The sequence below is a fragment of the Armigeres subalbatus genome, chromosome 2 (genome assembly GCF_024139115.2).
Source record: "Armigeres subalbatus isolate Guangzhou_Male chromosome 2, GZ_Asu_2, whole genome shotgun sequence".
Classification (NCBI taxonomy): Eukaryota; Metazoa; Arthropoda; class Insecta; order Diptera; family Culicidae; genus Armigeres; species Armigeres subalbatus.
In genome coordinates, this window is record NC_085140.1 from 409,776,172 (window position 1) to 409,793,278 (window position 17,107).

At 37.2% G+C, this 17,107-nt stretch overlaps 1 protein-coding gene across 4 annotated transcripts in view; it reads right to left on the minus strand.

Annotated features, from left to right (window-relative positions):
* Positions 1–1,250: 1,250 nt before the first annotated feature.
* LOC134213370 (protein timeless) overlaps positions 1,251–17,107 on the minus strand; it is an 85,191-nt gene continuing 69,334 nt past the window's right edge. For 2 of the 4 annotated variants that reach the window (XM_062692380.1, XM_062692377.1), the window contains 10 exons: positions 16,417–16,485; positions 16,097–16,317; positions 15,768–15,966; positions 15,279–15,704; positions 15,039–15,219; positions 14,777–14,977; positions 14,567–14,711; positions 14,256–14,318; positions 2,833–3,060; positions 1,251–1,665 (listed from right to left, as the gene is read on the minus strand). In XM_062692380.1, the coding sequence (XP_062548364.1) occupies positions 1,572–1,665; positions 2,833–3,060; positions 14,256–14,318; positions 14,567–14,711; positions 14,777–14,977; positions 15,039–15,219; positions 15,279–15,704; positions 15,768–15,966; positions 16,097–16,317; positions 16,417–16,485 (1,827 nt within the window). In that variant the 3' untranslated portion in view covers positions 1,251–1,571. The other 2 variants (XM_062692379.1, XM_062692381.1) reach the window with 2 other exon arrangements.

Below are 17,107 nucleotides of genomic sequence, written 5' to 3' on the forward strand. Positions count from 1 at the left end.
CGAATAATCTAATGTATATTCTTGATCATCAAAACAAATTACATTAAACTAATGTGATTACAGTTGTTGCAACAGACAATACACTTAAAATATGAACACCCAACCGGGTGTCAAAATTTCCCAAAATTCTGTATTCGAACCAACCCAAATGAAGACTACAAGCTAGCAGTTTATAAAATCAATGTAAGATTCAAACATGATAGTTTTTTATGCAAGTTTTGTATAAAATTTCAACAATCAATATCTAGCAATGTTGTATTTGCCAAAATGAATGCTGAATTCAATTGAACCGTAAGACAATCTGATATATGTTATAATATTTAATAATATGACAACTTTCAACTTTCATAAACATGGTTTGAATATTCTAATATAATTTTGTTGATTTATACACATACGTATTATATCGAATGCAACAAACACTTAATCTTCGCTGAAATGTTTTTATTCAGTCTTTACTTTTATTTATCCTGAAATTTGCAATCAGCCTATTATTATCCAAAATCTGATGTGATTACTGTTTTCTCAATTCAAACTGTATTGATTGAAAATAAAAAATATTTAACTTTTCATAAAACCAAGATTAAAAAATGCACACAAAAACTGTCCCAATATGTTTAAATGTGCCTAAATTTTGCAAATTTAAAGTCATATACAAGGCTTATACACACAAGAAAAGGTTCCTACCATGACCATTTGCTTTCAGGATATAGCTTTATTTTATCTTTAAGAAATACCGTAAAATTGACATTTAAAAATAACAATTCTCAAATATTATTTATTGATTTTTTTGTATAATTTCGTGATGACAATAAACTTGAAACACAAAACTGATCATTATTCATATTCCAAATCCAGGTTTGAACAAAAATCACTAAAAAAACTTTTTTAGTATGTTGGCATACACATTTAGAATAGTGCAAACACAAACTTTTTTTGCTGTATATTTGATAACCGTGATATTGAAAAATGAACAACACTTCGGAAAATTATTTCATTAGGTATATATAGCATTTACAATTTGATGCAGACAATAAACATCACATTTTGCATGACCCAAATCAAGCTTAGACAATATTGAACTGATTTAATAAGTTTCCATTTCACAAACCGTAGTTATGTATACGCCGAAAAAACATACAAAATATTACAAACAAACACATTTTTTTTGTTCTAAAATCTTGAACCTAATCTCCACTCATGATAACCGTTAAACACACATTAAATTGATGATCAACACTTCTGAATAATTGTTTTTTTTTCTTTTTGGGACTTGCAATTATTCTTTTTATTCTATTTTACTAACAGATGAACATTTTATCCTACTCTAAATATCATATACGTACATATTTAATCACATAAAGTAACTTTCATTATGAAGAATTTTTTCATTGTTAATGATTCTCCTGCACGGTTAGTCTGCATTTTACTCTCTCTCTATCTCTGCCTCGGTGAATAATGATATGCTGGATTGACTTGTTGAGCTTCGATATGGTCAAATTTCAATTATGCGTGATGATTACGTACGATGCGATGATGTTTGCTGGGGGCTGAACTGCATACGATGGGTCTTACAGGAGCGTCGATACGGTGTCGTGCTTTTCGTCCTCATCACTAACATACATTCGAGTTAAATCAGAAGCCACCGACGCGGTCTCGCATGGACTGTGCAATAGTCAACGAGTTAGCAAATTTGAAAACTACTAATGTGGTGAATGCTAATGAAATATGAATATTGGAACGTTCTGTTATGGTTTAATTATTTGAACAAAGCGCGAATATAAATAAGAGTGCTTGATATATTTAGTACAGCTTGGTAGCGGATATTTCTGTGGTGAATATAATAACTATTTATATCGAATGGTGGATTTATCAATAACTCAGACAATCAAGGATCTTGAAACTGTCATCTATATTATCATTGTCAATATTTCAAGAACGGTTTACTCATTTGGTACACAAACAAATTAAACTCATGTTGATGATCAATTTTTGTACTGTATACAAGCAAACATGCAAATAAAGGCTGTACCATTTAAAATCCGCACATACTCTAATGGCTCTAACTTTTGATGAAATTTAGCATAAACATAGTTTAATGTGTATTGTTATACACTGTTAACTATTTCTTCAGTTTCGCAAAAGTTTTCAAAATGGAAACAATGAACAATGCGTGCGCGAAGAAGTTTTGCACGAGTACTTTGAGAATAAGGATCAGTCGCATCGTGCCATAAAAAAATGGGAATCGTGAATTCTACGTTGTCTGGTATTTTAAAACGGTTCGAAGAACGCGGAAAAAACCGCCAGGTCAACGAGAACGACCACAAACACGCGGTTGGGGCCTCTAAACGGAAACTAAACGCCTCAGTTTTAGATGTGGCTAAAAAGTTGCATGTGAGCAAGACTTTCGTGCAGAATACCGAAACTCGAGCTGGACTACGTCTTCAAGGGTCAAAAGTCCCCAAACCATGACTTCTGCGTCTCATGTTTTACTATTCATTATTTTTTCTGTGTACCTTCTATTATTATTACTCTCCCTATTAGTGGAAAACATACACCACTATGCAAAATTTGAATTATTGATAAAAATGGCATTGCTATAGTCCTAATTGCTTCTGCCAGATTTCATTTTTGACATTCAATTTTCAACAGTCGTTAAATTTCGGTGACTCTATTGATGATGAACTCCTAAGTGGTTCAAAATCAATTTCAACACCCAACAACGAAAGCCATCAGCGAAATGCACTCGGTTTAAATATCCCGTTTCCCGTCGTGATAGCAGGAGTGCACGTGCACTCAAGCCCACACGAAAGCTTTTTCCTCCCGACTCACCTGACAATGTCGTGTTCCTCCTCTGGCCGTGCTTCCTCGATGTGATCCAATGTTGCATCGTTGTTAACGGTGTCGGTGGTGCTTACTTCGTCGTCGTTCGAAGCTTCCACAATTACCGACAAATCGAGGGTCAACTTGCTGGTTTGGCTGGGTTTTTGTATGGTAGTCGGCTTAGCGCTCACAGAATTCATTGCTTTTGATGGACCCGGCATATCCATCAGACGTTTGCTGTTGCGTGGTGGAAAAAAACGATGATGATAGTAGAAAAGTATAAGTGCAGGCTTTCTAAAGTTCCATTTTTATCGTTTTATACGTGCAACATAAACGCGAACTCTCTACATATCTTTTAAGGATGTGTGATGCGTGTATGCTGTTATGAGTAGGTACAATGGAAATTCGCAGTGAAAAATAAAAGTTTCGCTATCGATCATTTCGAATCCTTAAATAAATTTTGGTGATGGTGCAAATACATCAAATTTTTCGTAATAACATAATAAAACAACATAAATGGGTACGAATGATTTATTCTTATGATTTGATTGTGGGTTGTCATCAAATTTCCAATACTTTTATCTGTGTAGGAGTTTAAATAGATATCAAAATGACTGTAATAAAAGGATGATGCTTTGGAAAAGTTTCATTTCCTTACTAAAACTAGTTCAACAATGGCAAATACTACTCAAAAATGCTTCGAATCGACTCATTTTTGTTAAAAATACGACAAGACATCCCAAATAATAAGTAAATAATACTACTTTACGATATTTTACGATTTAATGGAAATTAAGAATAATTTTCCAACAAAATTTGATCAGACGTGGAGTAAACTAACCTACCTACTCGACGAGGCTTTGTTTCAAGTTATTGAAAAAATAACAATTGCTCAATTTTTTAGTTTGTCATATTCTCTTAACAATAGTGTTTACATGGACAAAACAGCATGCCATGTCTATAATCTATCTTGCTCTTTCTTTTGCACGAGCAGTAGGCTAGAATTTCAAACTAAACGAGCCGAATTTGACGCAATTCTGAATAGGTGCTGCTTAGAATGTAGCGATACTCTTCATATATGACTTTAGACATGTAGTTTCGTATTTGCTGCTTTGAATACAAAGACATCAACACAGTTGGAAGCCAAGCTTTGGATAAATTTCAGACCACTAGCTAAAACATTTTCAGTCATTTTAGCACAAGGGAATTAAGCCATACAATGCGAGTGTTCATGTTACTCCAAAGCAGTAGTATTTCTTTAATTTTAATAAACTTCGAGCTTCATGTCTCTCATAAAAATATTGAGAAATTTTTAGACATTTTTAATTTCCAGACGATGTTTCGAATTGCAAGTCAAAAACCGAAATGCGAATCGAAAAACTGCGAGCTTTATTGGAAAATTCAATTACATTTATTATTCTTGTTGTTATACGTATAATTCACAGCTTTATCGTAGATGAACCGTATTTGTTGATCGTTAACGAAATTTGTTTCTCAAGCTCAGTTTCTCAAGTACATGTCCAGAATCAATAGAACTATAGAACTATAGAATGAATAGAACTAAATTTAGTTAATTGACATTAAATTTGGACCAGGTGTAGAAGAATATAATTTTTGTTACTAAATACGCTAAAATATAAATTATTAGTGAATATTTCAAAGCCTTTAACCATTCCTTTGAAATATTGAGCTTGACTCACATTAGAACATTAAATTTCGCGGTATTCAGTGCAATCGCAAATTTCCATTATTCCTAATTATCAGATTTTCTCACATACAATTTCAAAAGAACCGAAGTAAAATTATTTGGGCAATTTTTCGATTGTCACTGCATTGCATCGATGCATGAATCATGACATGAACTAAGAGCGTGCCCTGGTGTTTCTATTTTCGATCTTTGAAGACATTTTAATGTGCCTAGTGACATGTGCTCAGAATATAAACTTGAAAATGCGTTACATGCTGGTATCTTCAAATTGAAGCAATATTTCCCAGAAGAATCTAAGATGAATCAGCCTAGGCTTCAATAATAAAAAAAATGTTTGAAAGACAATTATTGCTTAAATTTGGGTACTTTACGAAGTGCACTATTGCGAAAATGAATTGAAAGCTCTTGAAGGGAATTATTATACGGTTACTTCGGTCCTTTTGGAAAGAATTTTTTAAAATTTAGACAGTCATTATTGATAGCATGAGCTTTTGCTCGATTGATCTTCCATGGTTACAACTCCGGTAATGGCAGCTCAGCAGTAATTGCACAGGGTACCAGCAGCAGATGAATGTTTGTGATTTGGTTTCCATCTTCAATGTGCAAATTCTGGTGATTAGGAGTGCAACAACGGTGGCTGCCCGCGATGTCCGTTTCTAGTTCTATCGATTGCTAAAGAGCTTCTCGATATAGAGGGTGAGAGAAAAATAACACATACATAGATTAGATGCAAAGTAATGAAAGGATTGGACCCACAACCTCCTTCATTATGGTCACAGAGCCCATCAAATGAGCAGGTATCTAATCACGTCTGTTTCGGTTTCATCGCACATGGGTTTATTAATAAGTTGAATCTACGGTTATTAGCTGATTATTTTGATTTAACAAATATTCATACATTCTAAGTGAGTTTAACTTTTAAAACTCAATTTGATTTGTTCTTTTGAAATAACTAAGTTAAGGCAATGATTTCCATTTCTGCTGTATTGAGTTCGGTTTGTTTAAATAGGTAATGATATTTTTTTCTTCGACCACCTCCAACGACTGCCAACAAAACCGATGGTTTACCGTTACAACTGATAGGCCGTTGTTGCATTCAATTTTCTGCAGCCCTAAATCTGAATTGAAACTGAGCGTCCGCGCCCGAAGTACTGCCTCTTTGATAAATGTTGCAAATGGTTGCAAATGATTCGATTATAGTAGTACGTAGTCAATATATATATTTATGATTTAAGATTTTCTTTGCGAATAAGCAATGTATCTCTCCGCCAACCAACGATATAAGCGTGTGAACAATAAACTTTTCAAATCGTTCCAACGAAAAATCCAGCAAAAAATTCGACGCAACCCAAAAGGATTTTTGAACTACCGTGGACCCCCGATAATTTGAACGGTACCTCATTCAAATTAACGGGGTTCATTTTTAATTTGAACTTCTGGTTACTCTATTTGCATCATAAAAACTGGTTTCTGGCCGCTCTCTTTGCTGGTTTGTTTTGATTCTGCGTTCCGTTTCACGATGTTTAATTTTTCTTCTCTCGATTCCACGTGCTAAATGACGTTTGAACCATTTTTAATTTGAACGATGTTCAAACCAACGGGGTTCAAATTAAAAAGTGTTCAGATTAAAAGCGGTCATATTACCGGGGGTCCACGGTATATGAACAAACAGCGAAAAGAATCTGGTCTCCCAACAGTCACGACGAATAGGCTCATAGAACAAACATAAAGGGAACGTATTTTCCTTTTTACGCAATTAGGTAGACGACTTGAATTTACTCAACATTCCTCTAACCTGCTATGGACTTTTTTCAACAAAAAACAACTGCGCTATTTCAACTTTCATTTCTCATGAAGTGCAATTTGGTTATTTTTTCCTCGCAAGCCGACAGATGATTCATTATAATTTTTGTATAAGAATGAGACAAAAAAAACTGCATTTTTTAGAGTTGGACAAATTAGGCACTTAGGTGGTCGAGTTGGACAAATTAGGCACTAAGGTGGCTAAAACCGGTACACTTCGTCTAATGTGAAATGGTTGAACGAACGTCAGAAACCAATTCCAAAGCGAATGCAATTTTTAGCTTTCAATAAACATAGGGGAACTGTTCCGTTTTCCATCTCACTGAACATATATTCATCTTGTCGCAAAACAAAGAAATACAGCACCAATCTCGTCGCTTTTTTTTGCTAACACGCGTGCTCACTGCTGAAAAAATTACAAAAATAAGAAACAAACCAAATTCCTTTTCATTGCTTTATTTTGATGGGATGGAAATAGGAGCTATGGGATTAAGTGCCGAACTGTTCCCCTATCTGTTATTTTCCCATCGCATTGATAGTTGAAAATATTTTTGTTTTCCATTTAAACTGTATCAGATATATGAAAAATGTTGTTTGAATATTATTTAATTAAGAAACTTTCTCACAGATAAACAATGATATGCATTGTGTTTCAAATTTTTTTTTTATGTAAACTGATGACTGTGTATCAACTGTTTGAAATAATTAAAGACTGTGGATTGATACACAATCTTTGATTATTTCAAACGTTTGATACACAGTTGATTAACTGTGATCGAAAGAATAATTAGTTTAGAATTTCATAGAATCTATTCTGGTTGAACAAGATTTTCATCTTATTAGTATCTTAGTCGCGTCCCTAATGGGTTCACTAGGATTGATAGAATCGTAGATATTGCTTGTTATTCCAACGTATCTGCTTCTAATCCAAAATATAGGCTAACAAATTGCATGTCATCTAAATCTAATAAGTTCTTTAAGGACATAGTTGGAAGAGTACCACGATGGCAGTCAATATGGCACCGGACCTTCCACGGGTCAACCCCACACCCGCACCCACACTCCCGCACTCCTCTCCCATCAATATTCGAATGTATCGGACAGCATCGAACAAAAGTTTAATATTCAAATTACTAACCTGTTCACAGGATATTTATTTACTTCCCGTGATAATGAACATGTTTCTCCAAAGAGTTATATCATAAATTAGCATAAGAAAATTATTTTGAGCTTTTTAGTGGAATGTTTTCACCTGTCATAAGACGAGTTTATACAATCCCATTGAATTCCACCACTTAATTGTATCTTGACAGATACGTATTTCGACCTCAAAAGTAAGGCCGTCTTCAGTGTCTCGTACTTGACTCGACTTTCGTAAGTCGAGTCAAGTACGAGACACTGAAGACGGCCTTACTTTTGAGGTCGAAATACGTATCTGTCAAGATACAATTAAGTGGTGGAATTCAATGGGATTGTATAAACTCGTCTTATGACAGGTGATAAATTAGCAGTTTCGTGCAAATTTAATAGTCGTTCGCGATATGGTGGGTTTAACACTGCACTTCACTGTTTCTTAAAGGGCATTGAAAAAATCAAGTTTTCATACACTTCTACACACATGAACATCCCGAACTGTTAATCGAATGTAAATTAAACTTCACTTTTCGTTATCAGTCACTTATTTGAAGCGAAAACCTAATAAAAACTGCTATTTTTGCCCAAAAAAACTATTGAAAACTGCTCGCGGAGCGAATGTAAACACCGGCACCGATAGCAGCAAACTAATAATTAGGGTGGTTCAAAAATTATTTTGCTCCGTCAAGCTCAGTCGATTATGTTTCATATTTTGGGTGTCGTTCGATGGTTTAAGTCGGTTTGAATAGGGACTTAGCGTGCACAGGTCGTTTCAGGTTTGTATGACAGTTGATATGGAGATATGGCACTCCGTCATAGGGCGCTGGAGAGGGGGGGACCACATGACTGGATGAAATATTCAAGAGCTTTAACTCCATAGACCATGCATATTGAATGGTCGTTCCAATAGTTGGGAGTCGATTTTAATCGAGGTTGCGAATCTTTAGCATTATAATTAGGGTTCTCAGAAGGCATCAGTGAAACGTGTAATTCAACCAAATAGCCAGAATTTTGTCTGTGATATCTATCGCACCAGGGGCAGATACTTCATACAAAAAGTGTAACATGGGGGTGAGCGGGGTATAAAATGCTATTTTTTGCGTTACGTAATCAATGGATCTTTCCTGCGATGCGGGTTTTGTTCAGTGAATTCTGGAATGTTGCTTTCAGCTATGTGGGTTCTCTTTTCGCCAGCGTTTGGAGGGGTAATGCGAAATGTTTAGATTCCCATACTATTTGTGTGGTTCAAAAAACGACCCACGACGCTACAAACTTGAACCGGCTTGTGCTCAACCAGTTTATGTTCAAATCGGTTTTTTGAGGACACTCGGAGCATGGGACGGAATCGTGGGTCGTTTTTTGAACCACACAAATAATATTCTTTGTTTTTTTATAAATACGACACCAATACTACTACAGTATAAGACAGTTTTTATTGTATCAATCCTTTCAAAGCTTTGTTTTGGTACTCAACCCACCTTCATGTTAAGAATGTTTAGTAAATGACGGCTTTTTTCTGTAGGTATTTCGAGAGACATTATTTTGAAATAAGTGAAATGCGGGACGTTTCGCGGGACACTTTTCAGCGCGGGACAAATACTGAAAATGCACGTCTGGTCACTTTAGGTATAAGTGACCTTTTCCGAAAGCAATTCTCCGGTATATTTTCTAATTAGTCAGTTACTGAACAACTAGTACAGCAAGCTGCTGCCAGCGTACCCCTCCGTCCTTTAGTCGGTCAACATACTTTAGTCACAGCAGAATACGTTGATTAATGCTGCTCGTCGCTAAAATTATCTACCAGTTCGGGCCTGGATGATTTTTCAGGAGTTCCTCAAAGCAGCCATCTTGGTCCATTAATTTTTATAGTTGACTTGAACTACATTAACTTGCTACTCAATCAAGTGCTTTAAAATATCATTAACCGACGACTTCAAATTATGTTGGATCGTAAACCGTGTACCAAATACACTATTTTTGTAATCGCATTTGGATCTCTTCACTGACTGGTGCCAGCTGAATTGTATGGTTCTCAATCCAGATAAATGCTCTTTCATTTCGATTTCTCGTTAACATTCAGCAATCGCCTTTGACTATACGTGCAGTACAAAAAAGTCTTCTCCATTCAGCTCGGTCCATGACTGCACGTCGCGACCACGCAGTCTGCGGAGGATCTGCAAATCGTCCTCCACCTGATCGATCCACCATGCCCGCTGTGCACCACGCCTTCTTGTTCCCGTCGGATCGTTTTCGATAACATTTTCACCGGATTACTGTCCGACATTCTGGCTACGTACCCGGCCCACCGCAGTCGTCCGATTTTTGCGGTGTGAACGATGGATGGTGCTCCCAACAGCTGATGCAACTCGTGGTTCATTCACCTCCTCCACGTACCGTCCGCCATCTGCACCCCACCATAGATGGTACGTAGCACTTTCCTTTCAAAAATTCTCAGTGCGCGTTGGTTCTCTACGGTCTAATCGGTCTAATGAGCGTCTTGTAGATAGTCAGTGTGGTACGGCGCGAACTCTATTCAATCGGAGCGTTTTGCGGAGTCCAAAGTACGTACGATTTCCTGATAAGATGTATCTCCGAATTTCTCTGCTGGTATCGTTATCGGAGGTCACCAGTGAGCCCAAGTACACGAATTCTTCATCCACCTCGATTTCATCACTACCAATAGAAACTCGTGGTGCGTGGCTTAAGTTGTCCTCTGTTGAGCCTCTTCCTATCATGTACTTTGTCTTCGACGGGTTGATGACTAGTCCAATCCGTTTAGCTTCGCTTTTAAGCCTGATGTAGGCTTCCTCCATCTTCTCAAAGTTACGTGCCATAATATCTATGTCGTCGGCGAAACTAAATAATTGGACGGACTTCGTGAAAATCGTACCACTCGTGTCAATCCCTCCCTTTCTTATTACTACCTCCAAAGCGATGTTGAATAGCAGACACGAAAGACCATCACAATCATCTTGCGTTTCGAAGGGACTCCAGAATGCCTCTGAAACTCAAACTACGCACATCGCGTATCGTATCAGTTTATCCGGAAATCCGTTTTCGTCCATTAGCTGCCATAGCTGATCCCGATCGATTGTATCATATGCGGCTTTGAAGTCGATAAATAGACTATGTGTGGGCACGTTGAATTCGCGGCATTTCTGCAATACCTGACGTACGGCGAATACCTGATCTGTGGTAGACCGTTCACCCACGCCTGCCCCACGAACTCTATTGCAATTGGTGGTAATTACCCAGTGCAGCGCTCTAGCCAGTACCTCATAACTGTGTTTAAACAGCTCTCCTGGTAGTTGTTTAACTCCAGGGACTTTGTTGTTTTCAGCCGGCCGATCTCCTCCTGGATTTTCTGGAGATTCAGAGCCTAGGTGCTCCTAGGATGCAACTAACTGCTCACATTCGCCCTCATACCAGTCGTTTCTATGATCCTGGGGCACCGTGCCTAGTGCAGCCGTTGCGGTGCTTCCAATGGCGGATCGAATACCTCTCCAGCCATCTTCAAGAGGCGCTGCGCCTAGCTGCTCTTCCGTTGGGAGTGCCACTTCCAGCTGCTGCGCGTAGTATTGGGCTAGTTTACCGTCTTGTGGCCGTCCAATGTTTAGCCGCGGCAGACGACTCCGTCGCGTGTTGTACACCGTCGAGAGTTTTGAACGCACACATACTGTAACGAGGTAGTGGTCTGATTCAATAGTCGGAGAAGGATTTACCGTCGATTAGAGCTTGGTCGATATGGTTTTCTGTTTTTTTAAACGGTCGGTAGTAAATAAGAGTGCGTGATTGAACGTGTTTTGTATAGGGCGAAATCCATTTCTTTTTTCTTTTTTGTGCGGTCGGTTAGCAAATTGTTAGGACGGTTCGTATGTGATTTAAAAATATATTTTAATAACTTCTTACCATTTTTTGACAAACGCGCGATGTTGTAAAATAGAGCCTCTTATTATTAAGCCAGCCAGTGGCGTAGCCAGAAAATTGGTCTGGGGGGGGGGGGTTTCTGAACATTTTTTTTTCGAAAAAAAAATTTCTTCCGAAAATGTTGTCTCCTGGGGGGGGTTTTGTACCCAAAACCACCCCCGTGGCTACGCCACTGAACCCAGCTAACTAACACAAATTTTCCTTCCCGACACATCGATGAAGGTTCAATCAAAGGTAATTGCCTATTTCCGGGGATTAAACCACCCGACTTGGACGTTAATTTACAATGTTATGAAAACTCATATGTGAATATGTACGTTATGTGGAAGATATTGATTTGGAAAATGTATTGGAGGTAACCACTTTCCCTTCGATGGGACTCGAACCCATGACCCTACAGTACGCTAGACTGGTGCTTTAACTAACTAAGCTACGAAGGACCTCCGTCGGCCTTCGCAAGCTAGCAGCTACACACGTGCACGTTTTCGGTTTCTGTTTTCGATTTAAAAGTTAGAGGCTTAAAAAAACCCATATTTTCTTTGGGAAAGTTGACCTTAAATAAGTCAAAGAATCGACTGAAACAATGAAACGAACTACAATTTTTGACGGGAAAGGTCAACTGAATTTTTATCTATATGAAGAATCATATTATTCAAAACAATAATTTCAGGTGGATTCTAGCTTCAAAACGGAAAGCACTCGAAAGTTAGATAACTGGAAACATTTCTCGCGTAACTTTTCAAAAGGACCTAAGTAACAGTTTTTTCATGAATTAATTTGAATAGCGCAATCAACAGAACAACATGAAAGCTTTTGATTGCAGTACTTAAATTCTATATTCATGAAAAAAATGTTACTTAGGTCCTTTTGAAAAGTTTAGCGAGTACAACAAGTACAACTAAGTTGTACCGAAAGGCTATCATTTCACTCCGAAAACGAACTTTTTATAGAAGCCTCTGAGACCCATAGTATTATATACCAATCGACTCAGCTCGACGAGCTGAGCACATGTCTGTCTGTCCGTGTGTATGTATGTGTGTATGTGTGTGTGTAATGGTGTGCACAAAAGCTATAAAAAACATTAGACAACTTTTCGTATAGTAATCCTTAACCTATTTTCTCGCAACAAGTTTCATTCGACTGGGGACAAAGCCTTGTTGATCACTATTGAATTTTATAACGATCGGTCATTGCGTTTAAAAGTTATGAAGAAAATGGTACATCGGACCATATAAACCCCATATAAGGTTGGTGTCCTAACTAAATGCGAGAAAGGCACCACCAACGCTAGGTGGATTATCCTGGTTTTTTTTTGTTTTCTCGTATTCAAAGCAAACGATACGAACTATCAGAAGAAGTGTGTGTATGTGCATGTGTGTGCGTGTGTGCAAAAAAATCTAACTCATATTTCGAAATCTTATCCTGAACCGATTATTTAAACGGGGAATCCTGTCCCATTGTTTCACATAAAAAATCAGGCCGAACTATGGGCTCAAAAGTTATGGCCAAAATACAATTTTTTATACTATGTCTGAAACTCAATTTGTGCAATTGCACAACCTCACCACATTTTCCGGGCACTTAACCTCATCCGATTTGCTTACAACAAATTGCATCCGGCAGCAATTATAACAATGTGTATAAACAAATGTGAATTTCCAATTCAATCTATCTTTATTTGCAAGATTTTCGACCCTAGGCCGGTTCATCTGGTATAAACAAATGTGAAAAATAAGTTTTATACACCAATTGTTATTTTAGACTTTTCATATATGTTTATCAACCATTTTGAACGAGCGAGAAAGGCATCATCACCGCTAGGTGGATTAATCAGGGTTTTTTTTTAAGTATTCCCATTAACATTATTGATTGAATCCTGAGTGGAATTTCTGGAGGATACCCGGGGCAATTTCTGACATCGTGGAATTTCTTGAGGAATTCTCGGCAGAACCCCTATGAATTTCTCGGAGAATCACGCAAAAAATAAATAACTACTTTCAGTTTGATTTTTGAAGTAAGTTCTGCTATACTAATCCTGAGGAGTTTTTGTCCGAATAACTGTAATATCTGGGTTAAATTCCAAAGAAATTCTTTGGGGAATTTGGAGGAATTTTCTGGGGTTCTTCCTGAGAAATTCATGAAATAGGAATTTCCGAGGAATTTCCAAAAAAAAGTCGTGCAGAATTCCCGAAGAAACTCCTGGGGTAATTTCCGGATAAATTCTTGGGAAACTCAGGGGGAATTTCCAGAGGATTTCTAAGGGGAATTTAAAAAAAATCAAGAGGAATATTGGAGGAATTTCTAGAGGATTTTTTGAGGAATTTCTGGGGGCCGTTTGGCCAAAAGTCATTTGACCGAAAGCCATTTGGCTGAGAGTTATTTGGCCGAATAATATTTTATTTGGACGATATAGTCAGTAGATCGAAACCCATCCTGGTAGAACAAAACCATTCTCATTTAGGTTTTTATTAATTTGTGTATGTATGTATATTGAATCATAGAACTAGATAAATATATCAAAACTAAATTTAGGGTTCAATAAATTCTTATCCAGATGTTCTTCTATACTTCGTCTATACTTGAACATATATGGTAAAATGACGATAGAACTCATAATCTGAAAAATTCAGAAAGTAGCCACTTTCTACACAGTTTTTAGTAGCTAAAATAATACCTTTTACTGTATTTATTTACAAGAAGCAACAGTACCAATTTTTACAAAAAAAAAGGTTTTTTTTAAATTGCTGTTATATTTAAAGCTCAAATATCAATTCTTTCCATATCTACTATATACAAGAAACATTACACTACGTGTCTTCACAAAACTGATAAACATTAACATAGTTGAATAGATACTTACGAAGCAACATGTTTATTCCTCATTACAACATGTAACCAGCCAGTGTTAGTGTCCGAAGCAAAACTACGAGGGAAAAATGGTTGGATTAGCAGATCAAGTATCATTCAAGAATGCTCGTTGTTCTTTTTGCTATACATGCATTGAGCTATAACTAATATTGAATACATTTTTTAACGTAACAAATAATCTAAAAAATAAAAATATAAATTGACCAATTTTAAAGAAACTAAATACAAGAAAAAACAATTGATTTGAAAAACCTATCAATACACTATAAAATTAAATAATAAATAAATTAAAATATAATTAACCTGTCGACAGGAATTTTCTTGTTTGACCTTGCAAGAACAGTGAAGCTTTCTACACTGTTATCCGACATTGGACCGGGTTCAACTTTCATTTGTTTCTCCATTGATAACACTTTCTGAAGACAATTCAGATCGAAGTTGGCGATAGCTATTAGAGTGCGAAAAATAGATAAATAGACCATTTCAAAGGTTATGCATGTGGTGCAAGCTTACATTGTTCAACCGGTCCGAGTTTGAGAGCAATACTGTACAAAATATCAGCTGTCCAGAACTCGGGAATTCGCACAAACAACTTCTTCGCGTCGGCTGGCAAATGAAAGCCAAGTTTGTGAAGCAGCAACACAAACGGTTGGTAGGATAAGATTGAGAACTGTTCCTGATTCCAAGGGACGACTGGTATAGACTGCTTTTTCGCTGAAAAAGTACAAGATTTGATATCGAAGAAAATTTTCCCTACATCCGATAAATAACTTACTTATGCAATTATAAGAAACAGATTCCATAACTACAACGTTATTGGGATCGTCCAAATTTTTCGAAATATATAAATTTCTACTCAAGACATTCATTTTTACAAAACAACAATTAAGCAAACTCTTCTGCAGCCATACAATCATGTTGCTCTTGTTTTCTTTCAATAATCGGTCACGTAAAACCTGAAAGAATGCAAAAAAAAGTTTGCTGAATACAACAAAAAATGATTCGCATATCATACCTGTATGTCATCGAGTGCTGTAGGAGGATTCTTGTTTTCATCATCTCGTTTTCCGGAATTGCAGGACGCCACAGAGAGGGCCGGTGTCTGCACGTTTCGTTCATATCCTGGGTTCTCCACCTTCATCAAATCGTCATACTGTGTCAGGGAAATAATATCCTGCTCCCAGAGCTGCTCAATAATGGAAACACGTGTCTTCTGCTGGTTTCCATTCTCCTGGAACAGATTCAAAATATCCGCTACCAGACAGGAGCTTTGCTTGCACTGGACGTAGTACCATTGGAGAGAATCTTTTTCTTCCTGTGTCCATGGGTTGATGCCAGATAAGAGTTGAGTGCTGATTTCAGGTAAAGTGCTTGCTAGTGGGCTCGGTTGTGGAGTGTTGATGAACTTATGTATTACATACTCGATGAGATCAGACCAATCCTTAAACGTGATAAAATCTGTGTTAACGTTTGCTGAATTTTAATTGTGTGATTCTTAACTAACATCGCATATTTCATACTCTGTTTCCCAAATCTGAGAGTACGTCTTCAAAATATTCGGTTGGAATAACACATTAATCTGCCCCAAATCTCCACCTACGTGATGCATCATAGTAAATATGCAATCATTGACAAATGCTCCATTATCACGGAAATCCTCCAGCAATAACCCGTACTGATGCATGATTTCAACAGTCGCAAATCTAAAAGCAAATAAAACTGCTCTCTAGTGTTCAATCTCCACAAAGACAGTCAACACCTCACATCTCGATACTCTCAAAAGATATCCGCAAATTCGAGATGCACTGGAATGACTGTGAATTTTTTACGTACTGTTTGATATGAACCAACATGTGTTCATTGCTGGGTGCCGCAATTCCATGCACTCCATCTAGCAGCAGAAGCAAAATGTGATTGGTTACAATCAAATCCTGCAAGTACTGCCGGCTCTGCACAGCCGGATTATAACATCGCAGCAGAAGCACGAATAGACACCGCAAGTCCTCCGTAGCACATATCTGCAGCTGCAGCAGCTGAAGCTTCTCCTTATCCTCCTATGTCAGTCACGGGCAGATTAGAAAAACGGAAACGACACGAGCAAATTGGAGTTCATTAAATCTAACCTTGAATGGTATATGCCAGATTGAGCCTACCTTGGTCAAGTGGGAACTTTTCTTGTAAGTGTCAAGGGCGTGCAGAAACTCTCGGATGGCTGTGACGACCTACGCACGATGCGGTGAATGAAAGAAAAAAAAATGTAGTTATTTTATTAATCAGTTTTCATTATGTACTTATTACAAGAAATTGGCAATTTTGAATGTTATGAAGATTATAGTTTGTAAATTTCAAAGTTAAAGTGTACATTAGAATAGTAGATTAGAGGCAAACATAGATTTGGAATGATAGTTTCGAAAACATACGCGGCAGCATTTTATACATATGTAGATTTTCAAAGTGAACAAAGGACTATTTATGAGAACTATATAAGGCCGATACAAATATTAAATTTATTTTTTTGTCAACCAACCCCCCACCCCCCCCCCCCCTTCAGTTTTCCTAAAATATTAAGGAGGGAAAAAATTTTTTTCCTTACAGATTCCGTCTAAGCTTCCTTGCATCCATTTCCATCCACGTTTTCGACCATCTATTGTTATTGGCATTTGATGACTTTTATGACTTTTTTGTTTATGTTTATTTTGGATAATTTTTATGTGTATCGAGTAAGGTAAACGAAAATCTGCAACCAGACGCCTGAGAAGACATCTCAGATCGTGTGGGGGTCAGTAAGTGCAAAGGCAGCAATCGCCGTTCAAGAGCCGAAATAATCTCCTTACGACTATACAG